Source organism: Enoplosus armatus, chromosome 3 (genome assembly GCF_043641665.1).
Source record: "Enoplosus armatus isolate fEnoArm2 chromosome 3, fEnoArm2.hap1, whole genome shotgun sequence".
Taxonomy (NCBI): Eukaryota; Metazoa; Chordata; class Actinopteri; order Centrarchiformes; family Enoplosidae; genus Enoplosus; species Enoplosus armatus.
Window position 1 is genome coordinate 6,718,797 of NC_092182.1, and position 18,376 is coordinate 6,737,172.

The window sequence follows — 18,376 nt, forward strand, 5'->3', positions numbered from 1 at the left end:
AAAGTGTGTCAATGGAAAGACATGGGAATAGGTGGAAAGAGAGACGAGTGTATTGCAGTCATGGGACCCAGAAGGCTACACAACAGAGCACAAACAGCAGCAGAAAATCACGTGCAAAGGATGCCAAATTTGCTACTTGTACAGGATAAATTTGGATCTATATTCAAGCCAATGACAAATTCACAACAATAAACTAATTTGAATCAAATTTGGACTCCATTCATACTGGTACCTCTGCAAATTTTTGGAGCTTAAAATTTAGATGCCATATATATATATTTTTACAGCACATACACAAGAACTGGAGTGCAGCTGCAACAGCCTTCGTTGCCCTTGCACTACTGGGTGTGAGAGAACACCTCAGACCCACAAGCAGATGAAAGAGAGGTCAACCTGCTGGGATGAACCTCTTCTGGGGCTGACCAGGGCTAGAGGGGGTGCCTGCCTGGGTGGCACTGCCTTCACCCCCAGATGAACAGGTCTGGTTGTGATTTGGTTCAGTGGACACTAAGACACAGCAGAGTCTTCCTTCGTTTTTTCTTTTTTTTTGTTCCCAGGATGCCTTGGCTAACGTGGGTTAGGAAGGGGTGACAGAGAGGTCAGGGGGGCTCCAGTCGACTGTGCCCTGAGGGTGAATCCTGGGGAGGGATAGCAGAGTGGTTGACAGGGGGTGTGGGGGGGGGGGTATCCCTCAGGAGCCTTGCCCCTCCCAAATCAAAACAAACAAACAGAGTGGTCCTCTGATCTAATCTGGCTGGACTTAAGCCCTCCAAACAGACCGCCTGGAGCAGCTACTACACTGGACTGCAACTTGTCCTGTCCCTTACAGCAGTTCAGAAGTACTGTAACTGCAATAACTTTGGATCAGGATCTTTGCTTTGTGAGTTAACAGGTCAAAATGAAATGAAACTCATTTACATTAGATGTATTGGGGCTTAGTTGCAATGTTCTCTGCTTTGAACTGGAGACAAGAGCTAACTTCTAAAGACTGAAGACACGGAGCATGTTTGACTTATCTACAATTGTAACAACTACTACTGTAAGCACTGTGCTGAATACACAAGTTGATGTTTTCTGACATCCAGTTGTGCTTGTACACACACCGCGAGGGAACAGTATTTCATGGGCTACTGCCTGGGAAAGCCAACATGTTTGGCTCTTTGAATTCTCACCCTAAACATTCCTTCTGTTTCTGTGTTTTGAAGCTTTGCTAGGGTTTAGACAGTAGACTAAACTTCTTACTGGCTAACTGTTACCCCAACACAATGCTAAACAAATTCCTCTTCCTCAGTGGTGCGCCCACCAATAGCAGCACGGCGTTCTGTCAGCTGACCAGCGAGAGAAGATGATGGTGAGATTAGCCCAATCAGGGGTCAGGTTGAGGTTATCACAACCACTCCAAAACTAAAACAGATGGAGAACGGAGTGCAGCACGACTCAACATCTACCGTCGGACTCATATCTTTAGGCCGTGTATTCTGCAGCTTCACTGGACTGGAAGAATGTCAGACTTAGTTTTGAATTCTGGGTCATGTTGCTTTAACAAAACAGAGTGTGTATCAGTCAGTCTGAGGCGTATGATACGACACATGATAAGACATGTAAATCTCACACAGTGGTTAGGGCGCTCTGTCCCACACACAAACAATGCCTCTTTCTGTATGTTCATGATAACATAGATAGATTTTTAGACAATTGTATTGAAGTGTCTTATCACACACACACATAAACACCTGAAACAGGCTCGCTTTCATTTTAAGCAGCAGGGACTGAGATCACCCACCTTTTTGGGTTGATATCAACATTAGGGGCCTAAATGTATAAAATACAACACACAAACAGATGCACACCAAAACAAAACAAAAAAATCTATTTATAAGTATTTGTTGTGGTTGTGAATGTTTATGATAATAAGAAATATCCACCATTTTTAAGTATCAGTAGAATACATAAATGTACTCTTATTTTCTCTTGCTTTCTGGTGACAGTACAGACCTGTCTCAAACTGGCCTCTTGGAGTATAAATAAAAACTTGACTAGTTTGCCCCAAACATCATTCCTGTCGTCTGTCAGTCTGCTCTTGCCCCCCCCCCCCACCCCCCCCCCACCCCCCACACTTTTGTCTATTTCTGCATAATTGTTTGCTTGTTTTCTTCATTATCTCTCCATCTGGAATTCAACTCCCTGCAGTGATAAACATAAGGCCCCTCTCGGTCTCTTTCTCCGTCTTTCTCTCTCCAACTCCTTGCACCTAGATGAGATGTAATTGTGATTAACAGCGCCATGACAGGAGGACACAAGACTTAAGTCATGACAGAAAAACAAACAAACAAAACCGACGAGATAAAATGATGGAAATATGTACAACATCTTATCACAGATGCTAATTGTTTCCGTGCGGGAGGGGAGGGTGGGCACAGAGAGGAGCGGTGCACGTGAGGGAGGGAAAGAGGAACTTGAGAATATCCTCCCTGTGCGTTTGGCCTGCGCCTGACTTCAGAGCTAAGCCCTCTCTCAAGAGAAGGTCAACACCAGGTTCAACTTTTCACCTCGGCAGCCTGAGAGAACACACTAAATACCAAGGATTACGCCACGGTGCGCTGCAATATCGCCTGGCCTTCGCTGCATTTCAGAACAGACCTACACGGCACATTTCAAAACCACGAAATTCAATTTTGCATTTTCAATATAAAATAAATGCCACGACAAAATGTCTGTTGCAATAGGGTTAGACACACTTGGTACATATTCAACATAAAATATGAGTGCACGTGCTAGAAAAGCAATAGTAGAAATCTGCCTAATTATTATTACTAATAACTGCAGCAGATATGCAACACCTTTACTTAAATCACATTTAAATCATGCAAGCTACATTTCTTTCAACAGATTATTTGCAAACTACATTTTTATTCAATTTTGGTGACACACATTAACTCAACAGAACATCAAAGGCAACACCAAAGCCCTGTGACGAGTGGGAAGACTACAGAGGCGGCGAGTCAATGACCCTTAATTTGACTTTTGGGCACCATGTCTGGAGGTGCAATGTATATGTGAGTGTGTGTGTGTGGGTATGGCAATGTCAACGCCGGTCAGGTGTAACTGAACAGACAGACGTACAGACAGGCAGCCGGCCGGCTGGCGTCAGCGGCCACACGCCTGTCACGACACACCACACGCCGGGAGCCGCATACCGCAGCACCCACACTGTGTACACACAATGAGCGCTCAGTCCCCCGCATCACGCACCAGCGGCAGCAGCAATGTGAAATATTCACACAGGGACAAAAGGTAGAGAGACGGGCGGGGGAGGGGGGGGGGGGACCTGGGAGGTAAGGGTTCAAGAAAGTGGGGTTGAAATGGAAGAAGTGATGTGAAACAATAACTTGTGACAAACTTGAGCGTTCAGACAAATGTCTCACTGCACAGCTGTTTGAGCACGAGCATTTTTGCATTTTCAAGTCTTGCATACAAAGAGAAGAAAGTTCATATGGGATGGTTGTTTCAAAATGTAACATTAATTCGGATATTTACTTTGGCAAAAGGCTGTCAAAATATTCTATAGTAAGGAAGATGTCATTGATAATAAACAGCCTTCATTTTAGAATGATTTTAAAACTAATTTTACTTTCATCTAATCTATTGCAATACTAGCTGAAACAATTACGCAATTACTCAAGCTTCTTGCAGCTCCTCTCTCTTTTGCATGATTGTAAATTGAACATCTTTGGTTGCTGACAAAATAATTTTACAATGTCACTTTGGGCTCTGGGAACTTGAAATGGCTGACATTTTATAGACTAAACAATACATAGATTAATTTAAAAGATCTACAGATTAATCCATATTATCTATAAACAACAGAATATAATATATAAAATAATCCTTAGTTGCAGCACTAAACAACTTTAATTCAGTCACTTCCTCAAAATATTGCCGTTGTTTCTACGTAGAACTTTCTAGGTAAACTATTTCTCTTCAAAATGTAATTTGAACACAGTAATACAACACAAACACGCAATGTTCCTGTGCTTTACATGGACTGAAAAACTGCAGAGGTCCTTGGAAAAAACATATTAACCCGCAGCAGTCAAACCCGACTGTGGGACCCCAGTTTCAAAACACCACAGATGTTTTATAGCTCTCTTCCGCCCTCTGGTGGAGCAGCAGGAGACCCACATTTAATCCCTGCCTTTGCTGCACAACCTCTTTATTAAAACTTCCTTTAGCTCAGTCTGACCTGATGTTTTCTAACCTTTTGGGGATTTAGGGGATGAACGGCAAAGATATTAATGTCAGGCATGTGTGAAGAAGTCGCTTGAGCATTTTCTGCAACCAGGGCCGAGTGGAGTACAGTGGGGCCCTCTCAAGCTATTGCTGACACCGTGAGCCCCGCACATCTGGTGTTAATCAGGACAGCTTACACAAACACACACATACAAAGAGACAGACACACACAGGCAAACACTTCTGCAAAGATCCCCTTAAGAAAATCCCTCTCAACTCCTGAACTTCCGACATGACTGGGGTCAACACACTTGCCCTGGATCTATTAGTACTCACACCACAGCCATGTAATAAGAGCTGGTGAGTTGTTACAGTACAAGGAGTTCTCACACACGCACACACACACACACACACATTTTAGTCTCAATGCATACGGGCAAGTACAGCACATAACCAATCATGCATGCAAAAACACACACACACCTTCAAATGAGGGGTATAAAGGGGGACAGAGAAAATGTGCGTTCCGAGCTGTTGATAATATAAAGATGAAGATATATCGCAAATAAAAAATAAAATACTATTCAACGACAAAGCTTTGCACAATGAAAAACAAACAGCCACACCAGACTACATGTAACTAATGGCATTCATGGACTTCAATGGAAATAGTGAAATAAAGACAATAAAGAGACTCTAATTGATTGTGAATACTGAAAGCTATTGTAAACTTTCAACTATTACCTGACAGTTACATATTTAAAGGTGCATCTTTTGGTGAAGTTAACAGTTGTACTATAATGTTGCCCCAAAGGACATTAGGAAAAAACGAAAAATTTAAAAGGTCAACTTGCTTTTGTCTTATTGTGATTTGACCAATGTTATTAGTAACACCTGTGACTCTCCTACTATGTTAAAATGTCTGTGTGAAAGAAGAGTACTATCAACCACAGTTTGTACAAGCCCACGCTGTCCAGAGAGGACATGACTGATCAGCCAGTCAAGTGAAATCCCCTGTGTGGGTGTACCACGGGTGTTCACGGCCTTTAACGAAAGCTTTGTATTAAAACACATTAGCAGATTTGTTGCTTGTTGTTGGAAATAAAATGACCACAAAGATAAATCCAGACGTTTTTCATTATCATTGGAGTGATACCTTTCTGTACTAATGTCTTTTGGGAAAACAAATTTACCCCCATGTGTGCATAGGGGTAAATTTAGGTTTAATTTTGGATAATCTATCAATAATGATTTTTCCACCTTCAATAATTTGTAAAGCATACATGGAACATTAATAAACCGCAGTACTAAGGTTTCAATAAGTATTTACTAAATTTCTTTAGTCTGTCCTACACTACTATAATATACAGTATATACGCTGTGTGTAGGGCATATTATATTGTATATGTACAGGTTAAGGTTAGTGAGCTCCTGGTGAACACATCTAAAGCATATGGAAAAATAACTTACCTCCGTCCACACGTCTGTTCCACAGTAGAAGCCCATTATTAAACCTGTACTGTCAGTTTCATGTCACCTGCCTCTGCCCTTCTTTCTTCAGGCGAGGAGCAGGTGCGGTTCAGTGAGCGACAACCTGTCAACAAACAGCCTTCTGTCCCATGAAGATGCTTATGTAGGGCTATACATACAACAATGTCGGTATGCATAGATGTTAGGTCATTATAATATTACTCCAACTGCAGTGAGTCGAACTAATTCATATATTATCTTCGGCCCTACGTTGTTGTGTATACTAAAAGCACTAGCTAGTTTATGCGGGATTAACGTTAGCTAGCTCGTTCGGGATACTTTGAGTAACGTTTTTTTAGGACCTTTACCACAGGTACTTTTGCCAAACTCATCGGTTAGTATCATTGTAGTCTTTTCGTTTGAAACAGTTGAACACACTGTTTGAAAATACTCCTAATAAAGAATAAATCTCACGTTTGTGTGACTTGTCAAGTTGTGCTTTTTCGAGTGTCTTCTTTACGTCGCGTTGACTGCGCAACAAGCCGTAATGAGCTCACTGCTGCCCCCTGTGGCCATAAAACTATGAACAACTTCTGCTATACACCTGCCATTTCATTGAATGGAAAAGGTAAACGTGCCCAACAAGTAATTGTAACAACCTACAGCAGGGAATTGAATAGCAATATAAACTTTATTTAATTGGTACAGCATTTAAAATTCGCTAAACCAAACGTACGTAAGTATTATCAGAAGAACACCCCTTGCCCTCGAGGTACCAGCTTTCACCATGCTCTTGCAATCACATGCACAGAGAGGACCATGTATAATCATGTACAATCATGTGCAATGCTGCTTTAATACAATCAAAGGATATTTTATTTAGTGAAAAATATGAATATGAGACAGTTGGTGGTGTTTTTTTATTGAATCTGACAAAAAATATAGCTCTTGTGACTATACAGATGCCATTTTACCGTGTTATGTTAGAGACAGATGCGAAAGCAGTATTACCAGCTGTGAAGCACATTAAGTATAGGTCCAACTTTACATCAGCCATTGACATTATCAAACACATTGAATGTTTACGTTTGACACTTTGAAATGGCCTGTAATGTTAAGTAGTGATAATCCAAAATGAGCCATGCTGTTATAAAAATTACATTTGTGACTGATTACTGAACTTTCACCGCAAGAACGACCCCAAATCTGACAGAAAGAGTCATGACGTGCCATAATATCCTACTGGTTTTTATCCTGATCCTGATTTTTATCATTTTTGTTTGTCTGTGTCTCTCACCGGACAACGCTGCCATAATGATGTGGGCCCCACTGCAATGCCAACGAGATTTTGAATCTTCAAGATTCAAAAAGCAGTCTTAAAAAGCCCTGACACAATGTAGTCTGAGGCTCTTCCATCGATGAGGCCTGTTCCATCATTGTTAACAAACCAGCAGGGAATACTTTCCCCATTCTCCACATGCCAGCTGAAGTCCTTTTGCCAGTGTCTGTTGAGGAGATAAAGAAAAAAAAACAATGATGAGGTGTGTATATGCAAAAAGAAATACTCTTTCACCTCGCCTGCATTATGTGTGTGTGTGTTTAAACTTCATGAGGCATGTGCACCTGGTCACGTTGAGAGTTTGTCCCTTCACGTACATGGTGGCATCTAAGTTCTCCGGGACCTCACCTGGACGCAGGTCTGCCACCTCAAATTCAACCCCATGGTAGAACTGACCTGGAGGGAAATAACTTACTTCATATTTTTTGATGTATTCAAAAGCAGGAGTTAGCAAACATAGAATAGCTGCACAATCAATACATCATGATATGAGACTTTCTCGCAGTTCTCTACCTAGCAGACCGTGAATCGAAGCAGACAAGTGGTGGCTGTCCAGGGTGTAGAAACCCAGGTAGTCCTGTTGTTCCTGGCGTCTCTTCCAAACTTTTGAGTGTCTAATGACCATAAATTTAACTGAGTGCCTCAATGTCACGGTCAGGCTGCAGTTCTTAGTCAACCTGAGGTCCATACTGGAGAAGAGACCAAGACATGGTGACCAATAGCTGACAGCAAGACAGCAAAGTTATGATTATTCTGGTTCTTTGTGAGATTTATTTGTCAGTGTGATTTAAGTATAGTTTAACTCAATGTTCAGTGTAGGTTTGATAGTGTACATTTGGTTTTCAATTTATAGTTTTTACTGATCCTATTTTTTGTTTAGTTTTTATTTACATTAAGCTTATTTTTACAATACTGCTGTACCTTTTAATGTATAACAATAGAACGTTGTTTTGTGTGTTTACTACAGGTACTTTATTGTGTGATAAACACAACAAATTGACAACTATTTTGAAAATGTCTTTACATTCATTTTTGAAAGTATTTGTACTCTGACATGACCAAAAGGACAAGACACCTGTCATTTCAGCTTAAAACGTGTTGTTGCCCAATATCTTTAGATAATAATTGCAAAGCAGTATTACTCACTTGGTTCCTTTGATAGAGGCTGTATCAGACCACAGCAGCTTGACCTGCTTGCCGTTGTTGAAGACTGATATGTCCTGAGTGCTCACCTCCAGCCTCACGCCCAGCTTCTGGTGGATAATACCAAAACGGCCAAAGTAGGTGTGGTTGTTACCATCCGGAACGACTGTCTTCTTGCCAATAATTTGGCCATTCACCACAAAGCCTGAAAATTACAGGTTTGAGTTTGTTGTCCCTTCTCATATGTCTCACAAAAATGAGACTTTGTTTTTAGAACAAGTGAGTGAATAAGACTCAGGGCTGACCTGAGTTTGGGTCTCTGACCAGGTTGAAAATGGTTCCTGGTTTGTCGTTGATGTTGAAGCACAGAGCGTCGTCTCTGTCTGGCAGCTCTATCATGAAATGAGGATCTCCGTCCACTGTACAAGCATCATCATCATGTCAGACAGAAAGCTTATATAACAGTCAAACTCAAGCGTGTTATTATTATGATGTTTAAATACCATCTGTATACAATGTGTAGCATTTAGAGCCTACTCTGATTTCTTCAGTATTAACATACAAGATACATATGTGGTGAATTGAATAACAATTGCTGCGATACAAAAATGAATAAAACTAAATAATTAAAATGTCACGGGACATAACATTGTCTCTGATATGGATGACCACTAATGATTTTATTTTAGAAAGACAATAAAAATTCATGATTCCTGTGTTTGATGCGTCTAGTCTTCTGTGCACCAATATAAACTTTTAATACAAGATTTAAGTAAAAGTGACAGGAACAATAAAAGCATAAAGATGATCAAATGAAAATCTTACCATTTGATTGGCTACGTGAACTGGAAGCACGGCCTGATGAACCTGTTATCAAAAATAATAAAAGAAAACAGTGAGGTTGTCGTTGAAGCACAGAGCGTCGTCTCTGTCTGGAAGCTCTGTCATGAAGTGAGGATCTCCATCCACTGCACAAGCATCATCAACGTATGTCAGGCAGAAAGCTTAAATAATGATGATGTTTAAATATGATCTGCAGCATCAGCAACACTATTTGGTTGCATTCCTCAGTGTAGAAGTTTAGAGCTCACTCTGACTTCTTTAGCATTAAATCCAAGATACATATGTGGTGAATCGAATAACAACTGCTGTGAGAGAAAATGAACAAAATGGAATAAAACTGAAAACTTACAATGTCACAGATATATTAACATTGTATCTGACTCCTGTGAGTCTAGTCTTCTATGCACCAATAAAAACGTTTAACAGAAGATTTAAGTAAAAGTGACAGGAACAATGAAAACATAAAGATGATAAAATGATGAATGAATGAAAAGAGTACCATGTGATTTGCTTCGGGAACTGGAAACACGGGGTGAGGAGACTGTTTTCAAAAATAATAAAAGCAAACATCAGTAACATTGTTGTTGTTGTTGAAGCACAGAGCGTCATCTCTGTCTGGCAGCTCTATCATGACACGAGGATCTCCATCCACTGTATAAGCATCATCAAAGCATCAAACATATATAACAGTCATATTGTAACATCCTGTCCTGTTCGTTAGTCTGTTGTTTTATGTTTTGTGTTCCTGTTTTATTTTGTAGTACTCACCTCTCCTCTCGTTTCAGACACTTCACTTCCTGCCCTTGTGTGTTTCCCGCCTTCGTGATTACCTGCCCCGGCCTGATTAGTTTCACCTGGTCCTCATTAGTCACTCGCCTGTGTGTATTTAACCTGTGCTCTACTCGCCCTCTGTGCCAGTTCGTCTTTGTCCTTTGTGCAAGCGATCGAGTGATTTTCCCAGTGTTATTTGTATTTTCACTACCTGTTTTTTTAACTCCTGTTTGGATTTTTTGACTACGTCTTTTGCCAATTCCCTCCTGGATTATCTGCATTGTTTGTCTGCTCAACTGTGTACCGAACCCTGCCTGTTTCAGTAAAGACTGAGTTTTTACTTTTTACCTGCCTGAGTCGTGCTTTTGGGTGCTCTCCTCTGTGAAACCAGTTGTTACACATACTCAAGTATAACAAGTGTGTTATTATGATGTTTAAAAACAATCTGCAGCAACATTATTTGGTTACATTTCTCAGTGCAGCAGTTTAGAGTCTAGTCTAACATTGTATGTGATATGGCTGACCACTTATGATTTCATTTTAGAAAGAAAAAACTATAAACATTCAAGATGCGCCAATAAAAACTTTTAATAGAAGATATAAATAAAAGTGACAGGAACAATGAAAATATAAAGATGATAAAATGCTGAATGAATGAAAAGTTTACCATGTGATCGGCTCTGGGAATTGGAAGCATGGCCTGAGGAACCTGTTATCAAAAGTAATAAAAGCAAACATCAGTAAAGTTGCTCAGCCCAAAATCCGGTTTATAGTGTGCCATATAATGAAGTTAAAAGAGACCGTCGTACCACTGCGTCTCTCTGCTTTCTGCCGCTGGTCTGTGAAACAGGACAACAGTAAGAACACACAGAACGCAAAGTTAGTTGGATGTCTGTGGCACGCTCTACTTAACATTACACATACTGATCAACAGGTTTCTTATGATGTAACAATGTGTATACATTTGGAAAGAATATTCTGGTTCTCTAATCAGTTAAGCACATAGCCGATCTGTGCTCTATCACTTTTTGTCTATTCTTACAAATAATTAACAAGACTAGGTCAAAACCGAGTAAATGGCTGGACCGTGTATGGTCAATGTGCTCCTCAGGACGTAACTGAGGACTTTTGCAGTTATAGGGCTGGCCCCGCTTTGCTGCAGTCCAACCAAAAGAAAAAAAGAAATCAGCTGCTAACTAATCAAACATGACCGGTTGCATTTCCCTTACCCTCAGTCAGTTTATCAGCGATGAGAAGGCTGTCTGGTCCGTCCTCAGTTTCAGGCTTGGTGACCACCATGGAGGTAACAGGGGTGACGAAGCTGTATCGCAGGGACATGTGCAGGGCCTTGGCTGTCGCATTGTCTTTCTCCTGCTGAGTCCCAATGTTACTGTGAGACAGAGGAAGAGGAGATAAGTTGGTTTGATAATGACATGTGGCGCACATGATGTGATGACTTTTTTGAGCTGACAGACAGAATTCAGATGAACAAACCTCTTCTCCAGCAGCTGCTGGATGGTGAGGTAGGCCCACAGACGCTCTGAGAAATCCCCAAAGATGTATTCCTGTTCAGGGTAGATCACATCCATGTTCACCACACCGGCCTTTCCCTGCACTTGGAAGTCCTCCTCAGGCTGGAGTAAAGAGGAGAGATTAAATGATAGATATCACTGACAGGAGAGGAAATTAATAGTAGGCTATCATTTGATAACAAGACTAAGAGTCTATAGCCATGCTAGCTGTAGTGCACAGCGGTGCTTTGAGCTAAATGCTAAAGTCAGTATGGCAACATGGTCACAATAACAATGCAAACACGCGGATGTGTAGCAGGTATAATGTTTACCATGTTCATCATCTTAGTTTAGCATGTTAGCATGCTAACATTTACTTACTAGCACGAATTACAGCTGGGGCTGATGGGAATGTCATTAGTTTTGCAGGTGTTTGGTACAAAAGTGTGTACAAATATGTGTGCATGTATACACGGAATAGCTTTAATTTACCATTTCTGTCTCCGCGACTCATACTCTACTAGCATTACAAAGCATTCATTAGCATTAATAATAGTCACAGGAACAGTCTCATATGAGAACAAGTGCACATTTTCGTGTTTTAATTGACATATTGCTGTCCATTTCTCACCCCCTGGGCAAAGACTTCGACCAAGAAGTTATCCATGTTATTGTCGCTCAGCCGACCCGCCACCACAATCTCTGAGCCGTTAAACAACTGGCTGTAGTGGTTTTTGGTCAAGAAGTCCACTGCATTGTCAGGATAACGCAGGTCCACCTCCAAGAGCAGAGGGCTGGACACCTCCTCATAGAAACCCTGGAACAAAGTCACACTCCAAATGTAAAAAAAAGAATCCCAAATGTCCCTAGAGGTGCAAACAAATATCAAATATCAAACTTTTTTTACTCTACTTGAAGTTGAAGTGTTGCATCTGAACCCTCAAAAATTCTGCGGGCCAGTCCTTTGTTTTGTTTGCTCATCACATCCAGGAAGGAGTAATCCACATCATTTCCGAATCCAAGACAGAACAGAGACATGTTTCCTCCAATGGCAGAACGCGCATTCTCCTGGATCCTCGGGAGGTTAGATTCTCCTTCAAACACACATACATGCAGGCATAAATGTATTATGTACATAATACTTTGCATACTTCTAACATAGTCAAGAAATTGTCACCCTTTTGAAAACTTTGAATTCTATTGTGAATCAAATTGTTACATTTACAAATGTGGAGGCTGCACACTGTATACAGTTTCCAACTGTTCAGTGTGTCAGAAAGAAACCAGAAAGTACAAATCCCTTTAGACTACTTTCTGACACAACTACTTTTCCCAGTGTTTCTGCACAGTGCACAGAAACACCCTTTTTTTTCTTACAAATCACATTTCATGTAAGACTTGTTTTATGCTGGTGTACTTAATCTTCATATAGTGACTTCTGACCTTCGAGAATGAAATACAAGAATCTTCCAAGTGAAGATAACTCACCGCTGTTTGGCATCCCATCAGTCAGTAAAATAATCATATCCGCACTCCTCCCTGGAAGTTTCTTATGTTCTCTTTCTGTCGCCAGCATGCTCACTGCCCTCAGTACAGCGTCATTGATATTGGTGGCTGAAAGGCAACGACACAATGAGCAGATTAACACGAATATTATGATGGAGAAAATCAAGTAACAATTCCTCAACATGATCGTCAAAAGAATAGATCAGTATTTTGGGAAATACGCCTTTTTGCTTTCTTGGTGAGCATTAGATGAGATGACCTGCACCACTCTCATTTCTGTCCACTACATATGGAGATATAGCCAGCAGACGTTTAGCTTAGCTTAGCAGAAAGACTGGAAGCAAGGACAAACAGCTAGTCTGGTTTTACGTGGTGTTGTGAGCATGGTCATTTCTTGGCCAGTGACTTCCTTGAGTCTCCGTGTGCAACCTCACGGTGACGACAAGACATCTTTATGCTAAACTAAGCTAACCTGACAGATAGACCAGTGATATCAGTCTTCTCATCCAACTCTCTTTGGCCCTGAATGTCTAATAATGCTATCTAACAATATTATTATACATCTGCAAAAACTGCTTTAATCGCTCATCACCTGCTCTGCTTTCAGTATTAACCTCAGAGACAAAAGATATATGTATGATAGGTTTATAATGCAGTACAGCAGGGAGCAAAGACATCCGACGTAAAGACTGAAGTCATCTGACTCTCTCGACTCATGTTTCACAAATTGTAAAATGCAGATATTTCAATTGGATTTCTAGTCATCTGATTAAGGAAGTGCACAAAACATTTGGCATAAAAGTTGGTACCACTTGTTTTCCTCTTACATCCACTGTCTTTTAGTTTCCTGACGTAGGCAATGGCTTCAGACACATTGTCCTTGGTTGCTCTGGTAAGAGAGTCCTTCCAGGTGATAATCTTATCATCAAACAGGATGAGAGCAAAGTAGTCCTCCTCATGGAGGTCTTTCAGAATGGCTTCCAATGCCTCCCGGGTCTGCAAAGGTTCCCAAATTCACACATGAAAATATAGCGACACACAGTATGGAGCTTACCTACACACAAAGTATTTTACCTGCGCAATCTTTCTTCCACTCATTGATCCGCTCCTGTCAATCACAAACACCACATTCTTTGGGACTCTGGGCAGGTCAGGGGGAGCGAAAAAGTGCACAAAGTATCCGCTCACAATCTGAAGGGAAATACAGTTTGATTAAGATTAATAATGGAGATACACAGCTTCAGGGAAGTAAAACTAAGATCAGCAGCTTAAAGTTCATTCATCAATGCTGTAAACTATTTCCAAGAACTTCTATTTGAGTTTAGTCAATTAAAGTAGGAGTTAATGTGAAAAGAGGCAGCGCTCCTGCAGATGAACCTCATAATATTGTGCTTTGTTGGTATCTGACCTGAACTTCCCCTAGGCGCTTTTCTCGTTTCACATCGTACTTGATGCTGAAATCTCCATCAATTATGGTGCCTTCACATCCTGGACATTTCCTCTGCTGCTCCAGTGTTGGCGAGAAAGAGATGTGTGCCTGAGAGACAAAGGGATTCCTTTAAATTGACATTATTGGAAACATCATTTATGCTTTAAAAAATCATCATAAAGTTATTATAAGTCTATGAAAAGGGGGAACTTTCTAATCCTTTACCTTTGTGTCTGTGACGGTTTTCTCCACCAGGGAGAGCAGCTCATTGGTGAGGAAAGCTGCAGTGGCCTCAACAAAAGCAAGGCCCTGGGACTCATAGATGTCTGCCACAATCTGTCTCCCCACACACACACACACACACACACACACACACACGCACATGCACACACGCACACATAATCACTGCAGCAGATCAACTATGGAATCACAGTCTCATTAATGTTGACACAAATTCCTCACACTTTGCATTCCTAACACTTGAGAATCGAGCAGTTTGTCAGCTCCTCCTTACCAGGATGCCACTATTAAGACAAATAAAAGAGGAAGAGTGTGTTCAACCTGAAATTCCTGCACCGGTTGTTTGGGTTTAACTCGGGTTAGAATCTCATACTGGCCCAGTTTTCTCTGAAGGAGCTCTTCGTAGGTCAGAATGAAAGTCACGTTACTTTCACCTGCAATGTTGACAGACACTGAAAACTTCTCCATCTTTCTTCCAGAAGCCCTGTAATGATGGACATATATTACTTGAATGTGATGTTCACACCACCACGCGCTCAAACCATACTGTAACATGCTTCAGTCCAAACATACTTGACCAGTCCAGCAGTCTGTCCAGAGGAAACAGCCTTCTCATACTCTGTCTTGGCTTTCTCTTTCTCCTTCACCTCCCCAACATACACCCGACCTTCAATTTCCCTGTGAGGCACAAGGACATTTGTCAAATGTAGAGAAAGACACGATGAATGCTCACTGTCAAAAGTACAGAGTTTTGACTGACATGCTGAAGTTGGTGATGAAGGCAGTCTTGGGCAGCTCCACTTCAAAGAAGATTTCCTGGGAGGAGTTTGCTTTGTTCAGAGCCTTGGAGGTCATGACGGTGTGGGCGAAACGAGACGTCACAGTGCAGTCCACTGTCACACTGTACACCTCCACCATCTGAAAGGATGGACAGAGAGGTCAATACATCATAACCACACAAATTATAAAATGTCATGTCATATCACAGAAAACAAACAAGACCGGTGGCCAAGAGGACTGGCAGCCTATTGTTGTCTCTGCTGATCTGGATCAAATGTCCCTAAATGATTCATGTCACAAAACAGAGAGAGGTCACTGTTCTGTCAACACAGTGTAAGATGAAACTTTTAGAGGTTATCATACTGGCAAAAGCAGAAAGGAATAAAACACATACGGATAAATCACTTCCATCATGTTTACCGCCTCCAGTAAAACGAAGAGAAAATAAATACATGCCTGTGTGGACACCGGGGAGGAAGAGCAGAAGTGGCATCTGGAAGCAATGAGGTTTATAGAAAATGTGGACTTCATTTTGTAAACAGTAACAATGGATAGAAGCTACCACTCATCTTGACCATGGTCTCATGTGTGTTGAATTATTATATACAATTCCCAATTAATGTGCCAATAATACGTTAACATTAATGTATAAATACCTTGTTGACAGGAAAGGTCACACCCTGATTTTAGAATTTGATATCAATTTAATATATATATTTCCCCTTACATTCGCAGAGTCTGTGCTTCTTTTCTGTAGAGGAAAAAGAGACAAAAATATGCAGTTTATTCTCACAATCAAATTGGGTGTTTTTGAGTTTTGTGGGTTAAAATTAAAAACAAGTGAGAAATAGTACTTCATACGTTTGTTAGTAAGTATTTTAAGCTGAGTACCTTTATTGATCTAGTGCCCATAGCGTCTTTGGTCTCCTGGAAGGCAACAGAGTATGACTGCATGGTTATTGAGAGGAAAGGAAAGGCAGGATTGGAAAGAGATGTGAACCAAATGTATGACTATTTGTCATCCCGGAACTTGAGATTTCCTTGAATATTTATCATTAGTTACACCCTAGCAAGAAAAACCCAGATTTTAAAACTATTTTGTACCAAAAATGCATCAGCAGTCCCCTGTCTGAGGTATCCATGCTATTGATACTTTATGTTGCTGATTATGTTGCCACAAAATGTCTCTTAGAACCAGTTTTTGAAGAATATTAAGCAAGCATTGCAGTAACACGTCTGGAAAGCAAGGTGTGGACCCCGAATCAGACAAAGGACGCGTGGGAAAATAGTCTTGGAGGTGAAGGTCACACAACAAACTAACGGGCAAGATATAACAGGCTGCAGCAAGCAGGCGGGGCAGGCTAGTAAACAACATGGACAATCTAGGCACAATGGGGGCAACTAGTGGAGGGGTGAGTCATGACGAGGTCTGAGATGACAGGTGATGGTTAGTTAAACAGACTGATGTGTTCATGAGTTGGAGAGGCAAGGAGGAACAGAAGGAGTCATCACAATGGCACATCTCCCTCTTGATCAAAATGCCTTATTTCTTGCAGCTGCATTACATTCTGGTCTATTGAGCCTAAGTGCAGTAGAGAAAACTAGTGGCTCTGCCTCTTCTTTAATGGATTTTTTATTGTGTTATTGTTGAACTTTGGTGCAAACTGGTGAATGTCCTGACTTACTTCTGGTAGATTCTGAAACAAACAGAGCTGTACACTTGAGATTTGGATTGTGTATCTGTGGTCTGTCCCAGACAAAATTTCACAATCATGAGAAGAAATGTGGGGAAATCAACCCAAAACGGTGACACTACTGTAGATCTCAATGTGAAACATGTCCACCAACAGCCACTTGCGAGCTTTGTTGACCAAAGTCAGCCTGCGTCAAAATTTAGGACCAAATTCTCACAACTTGACAGCTGCACCATTTTTGCATAAAGTTTAAAAAAGACTCAAAACATAAAAGTGGCACAAATGGATGACGAGAGTTGATAACATGCCTTCTTTTCTTGCATATTATTTAAGCGCTACATCCAGGAATTCATTGCACAATCAGACATTCTTAGAAATGGATAGTATACAGTCTGACACAGACAACAACCAAGATTTTACTAGACCCATCTCGCACATCGTGATATGCATTATCAACTATGTAGTCCTCAATTTGGAGTTATTAAGGTACTACTCATTCATTCTCATACTCATTCAGTGGTTCCTTAGTAACTACTCACATTTTGGTGTACCATATTGTATCCTTGTTATCCTAAGAAACAGTAAAATCACACCCCCAGACAACAAGATTGGCTTAAAAATGCAAGCCAAATGACTATCTAGTTATTTTTGTAACAGTTTTAAAGGATATTTGTGTCAGCTGTCATTACTTTGGTGTTCCCAGAGATGACCGGGTCATCACTGCTTTGGCATCTTTTTTTATTAGATTTTCTGTGTTGCTTTTCTGTTTTTATGCACAGCCTTATCCCCTTTAACAGATCTTCTTTTATTCCGTTTTCAGGGAATAACCACTTGTTGCTGCCAGACATGCAAAGCACATCACTTCCTGCTTACTATGTAATTATTCATGGGACAGATCAACTCTTACAGCTGCATATACAGGCTTTTATCAACAGTTTATAGACTGATCACTAAACTGAGGCTTCAGCTGACCATAGAAAATAACAGACAGACATTCGTTTATATGCAAATGCCGCATATGTAGCTTATTTTACATACCTGTGTCAGAGCATCTCTGCGGGAAACGATCAGAGCTCCCCGGGCCTGAGCTGGAAGCAAGGTGAAGACACAAACCCACAGCAGCGTGGCTCCCCACACCGCTGGCATGCCTGGGAAACAGAAGAGCCTCTGCCCCGACATGGCTGAAAAAGTGGAGTGGAATTCGAGGCATGTGGGGATCAAGTCTTCCCCTAAGATTCATACTCCGCCCACACTATGTGCTGCAGGAGGAGGGACTGCAGCACTTGTGTTTATGTGAGTCAGTGTGCGTGGTTTCCCGTAAATTGGTATGTGAGTGTGGGCTTGGGGGTTAAGAATGTATGGAAGATATCATCAATTGAATCAGTGTGTGTGTATGTGTGTGTTTACTGCATGCAAGAGT

At 41.0% G+C, this 18,376-nt stretch overlaps 1 protein-coding gene across 1 annotated transcript; it reads right to left on the reverse strand.

The window, feature by feature from the left end:
- Positions 1–6,372: 6,372 nt before the first annotated feature.
- Positions 6,373–18,124, reverse strand: LOC139283013 (inter-alpha-trypsin inhibitor heavy chain H3-like). The gene is made up of 24 exons (XM_070902950.1): positions 17,995–18,124; positions 16,154–16,189; positions 15,990–16,013; positions 15,243–15,400; positions 15,056–15,160; positions 14,804–14,966; positions 14,468–14,578; positions 14,222–14,350; positions 13,888–14,004; positions 13,641–13,809; positions 12,796–12,921; positions 12,220–12,401; positions 11,939–12,124; positions 11,291–11,430; positions 11,026–11,186; positions 10,606–10,635; positions 10,464–10,505; positions 9,525–9,566; positions 9,008–9,049; positions 8,488–8,601; positions 8,186–8,387; positions 7,553–7,728; positions 7,324–7,435; positions 6,373–7,205 (listed from the first exon to the last, which is right to left on the reverse strand). Exons 1-24 carry the CDS (start codon positions 18,100–18,102, stop codon positions 7,064–7,066), a joined length of 2,817 nt encoding a protein of 938 aa, XP_070759051.1. The 5' UTR covers positions 18,103–18,124; the 3' UTR covers positions 6,373–7,063.
- Between the last annotated feature and the right edge of the window lie 252 nt (positions 18,125–18,376).

Bases quoted from the DNA above. Each gene is read 5' to 3' on its own strand.
- LOC139283013 (XM_070902950.1), bottom strand. From the start codon at position 18,102: ATGCCAGCGGTGTGGGGAGCCACGCTGCTGTGGGTTTGTGTCTTCACC. The intron at 12,125-12,219 runs GTAGAGTAAAAA...ACTTTGTTCCAG, and splicing joins ATGCAACACTTCAACTTCAA to GGTTTCTATGAGGAGGTGTC. The intron at 7,206-7,323 runs GTGCACATGCCT...TCTCCTCAACAG, and splicing joins CAAACTCTCAACGTGACCAG to ACACTGGCAAAAGGACTTCA.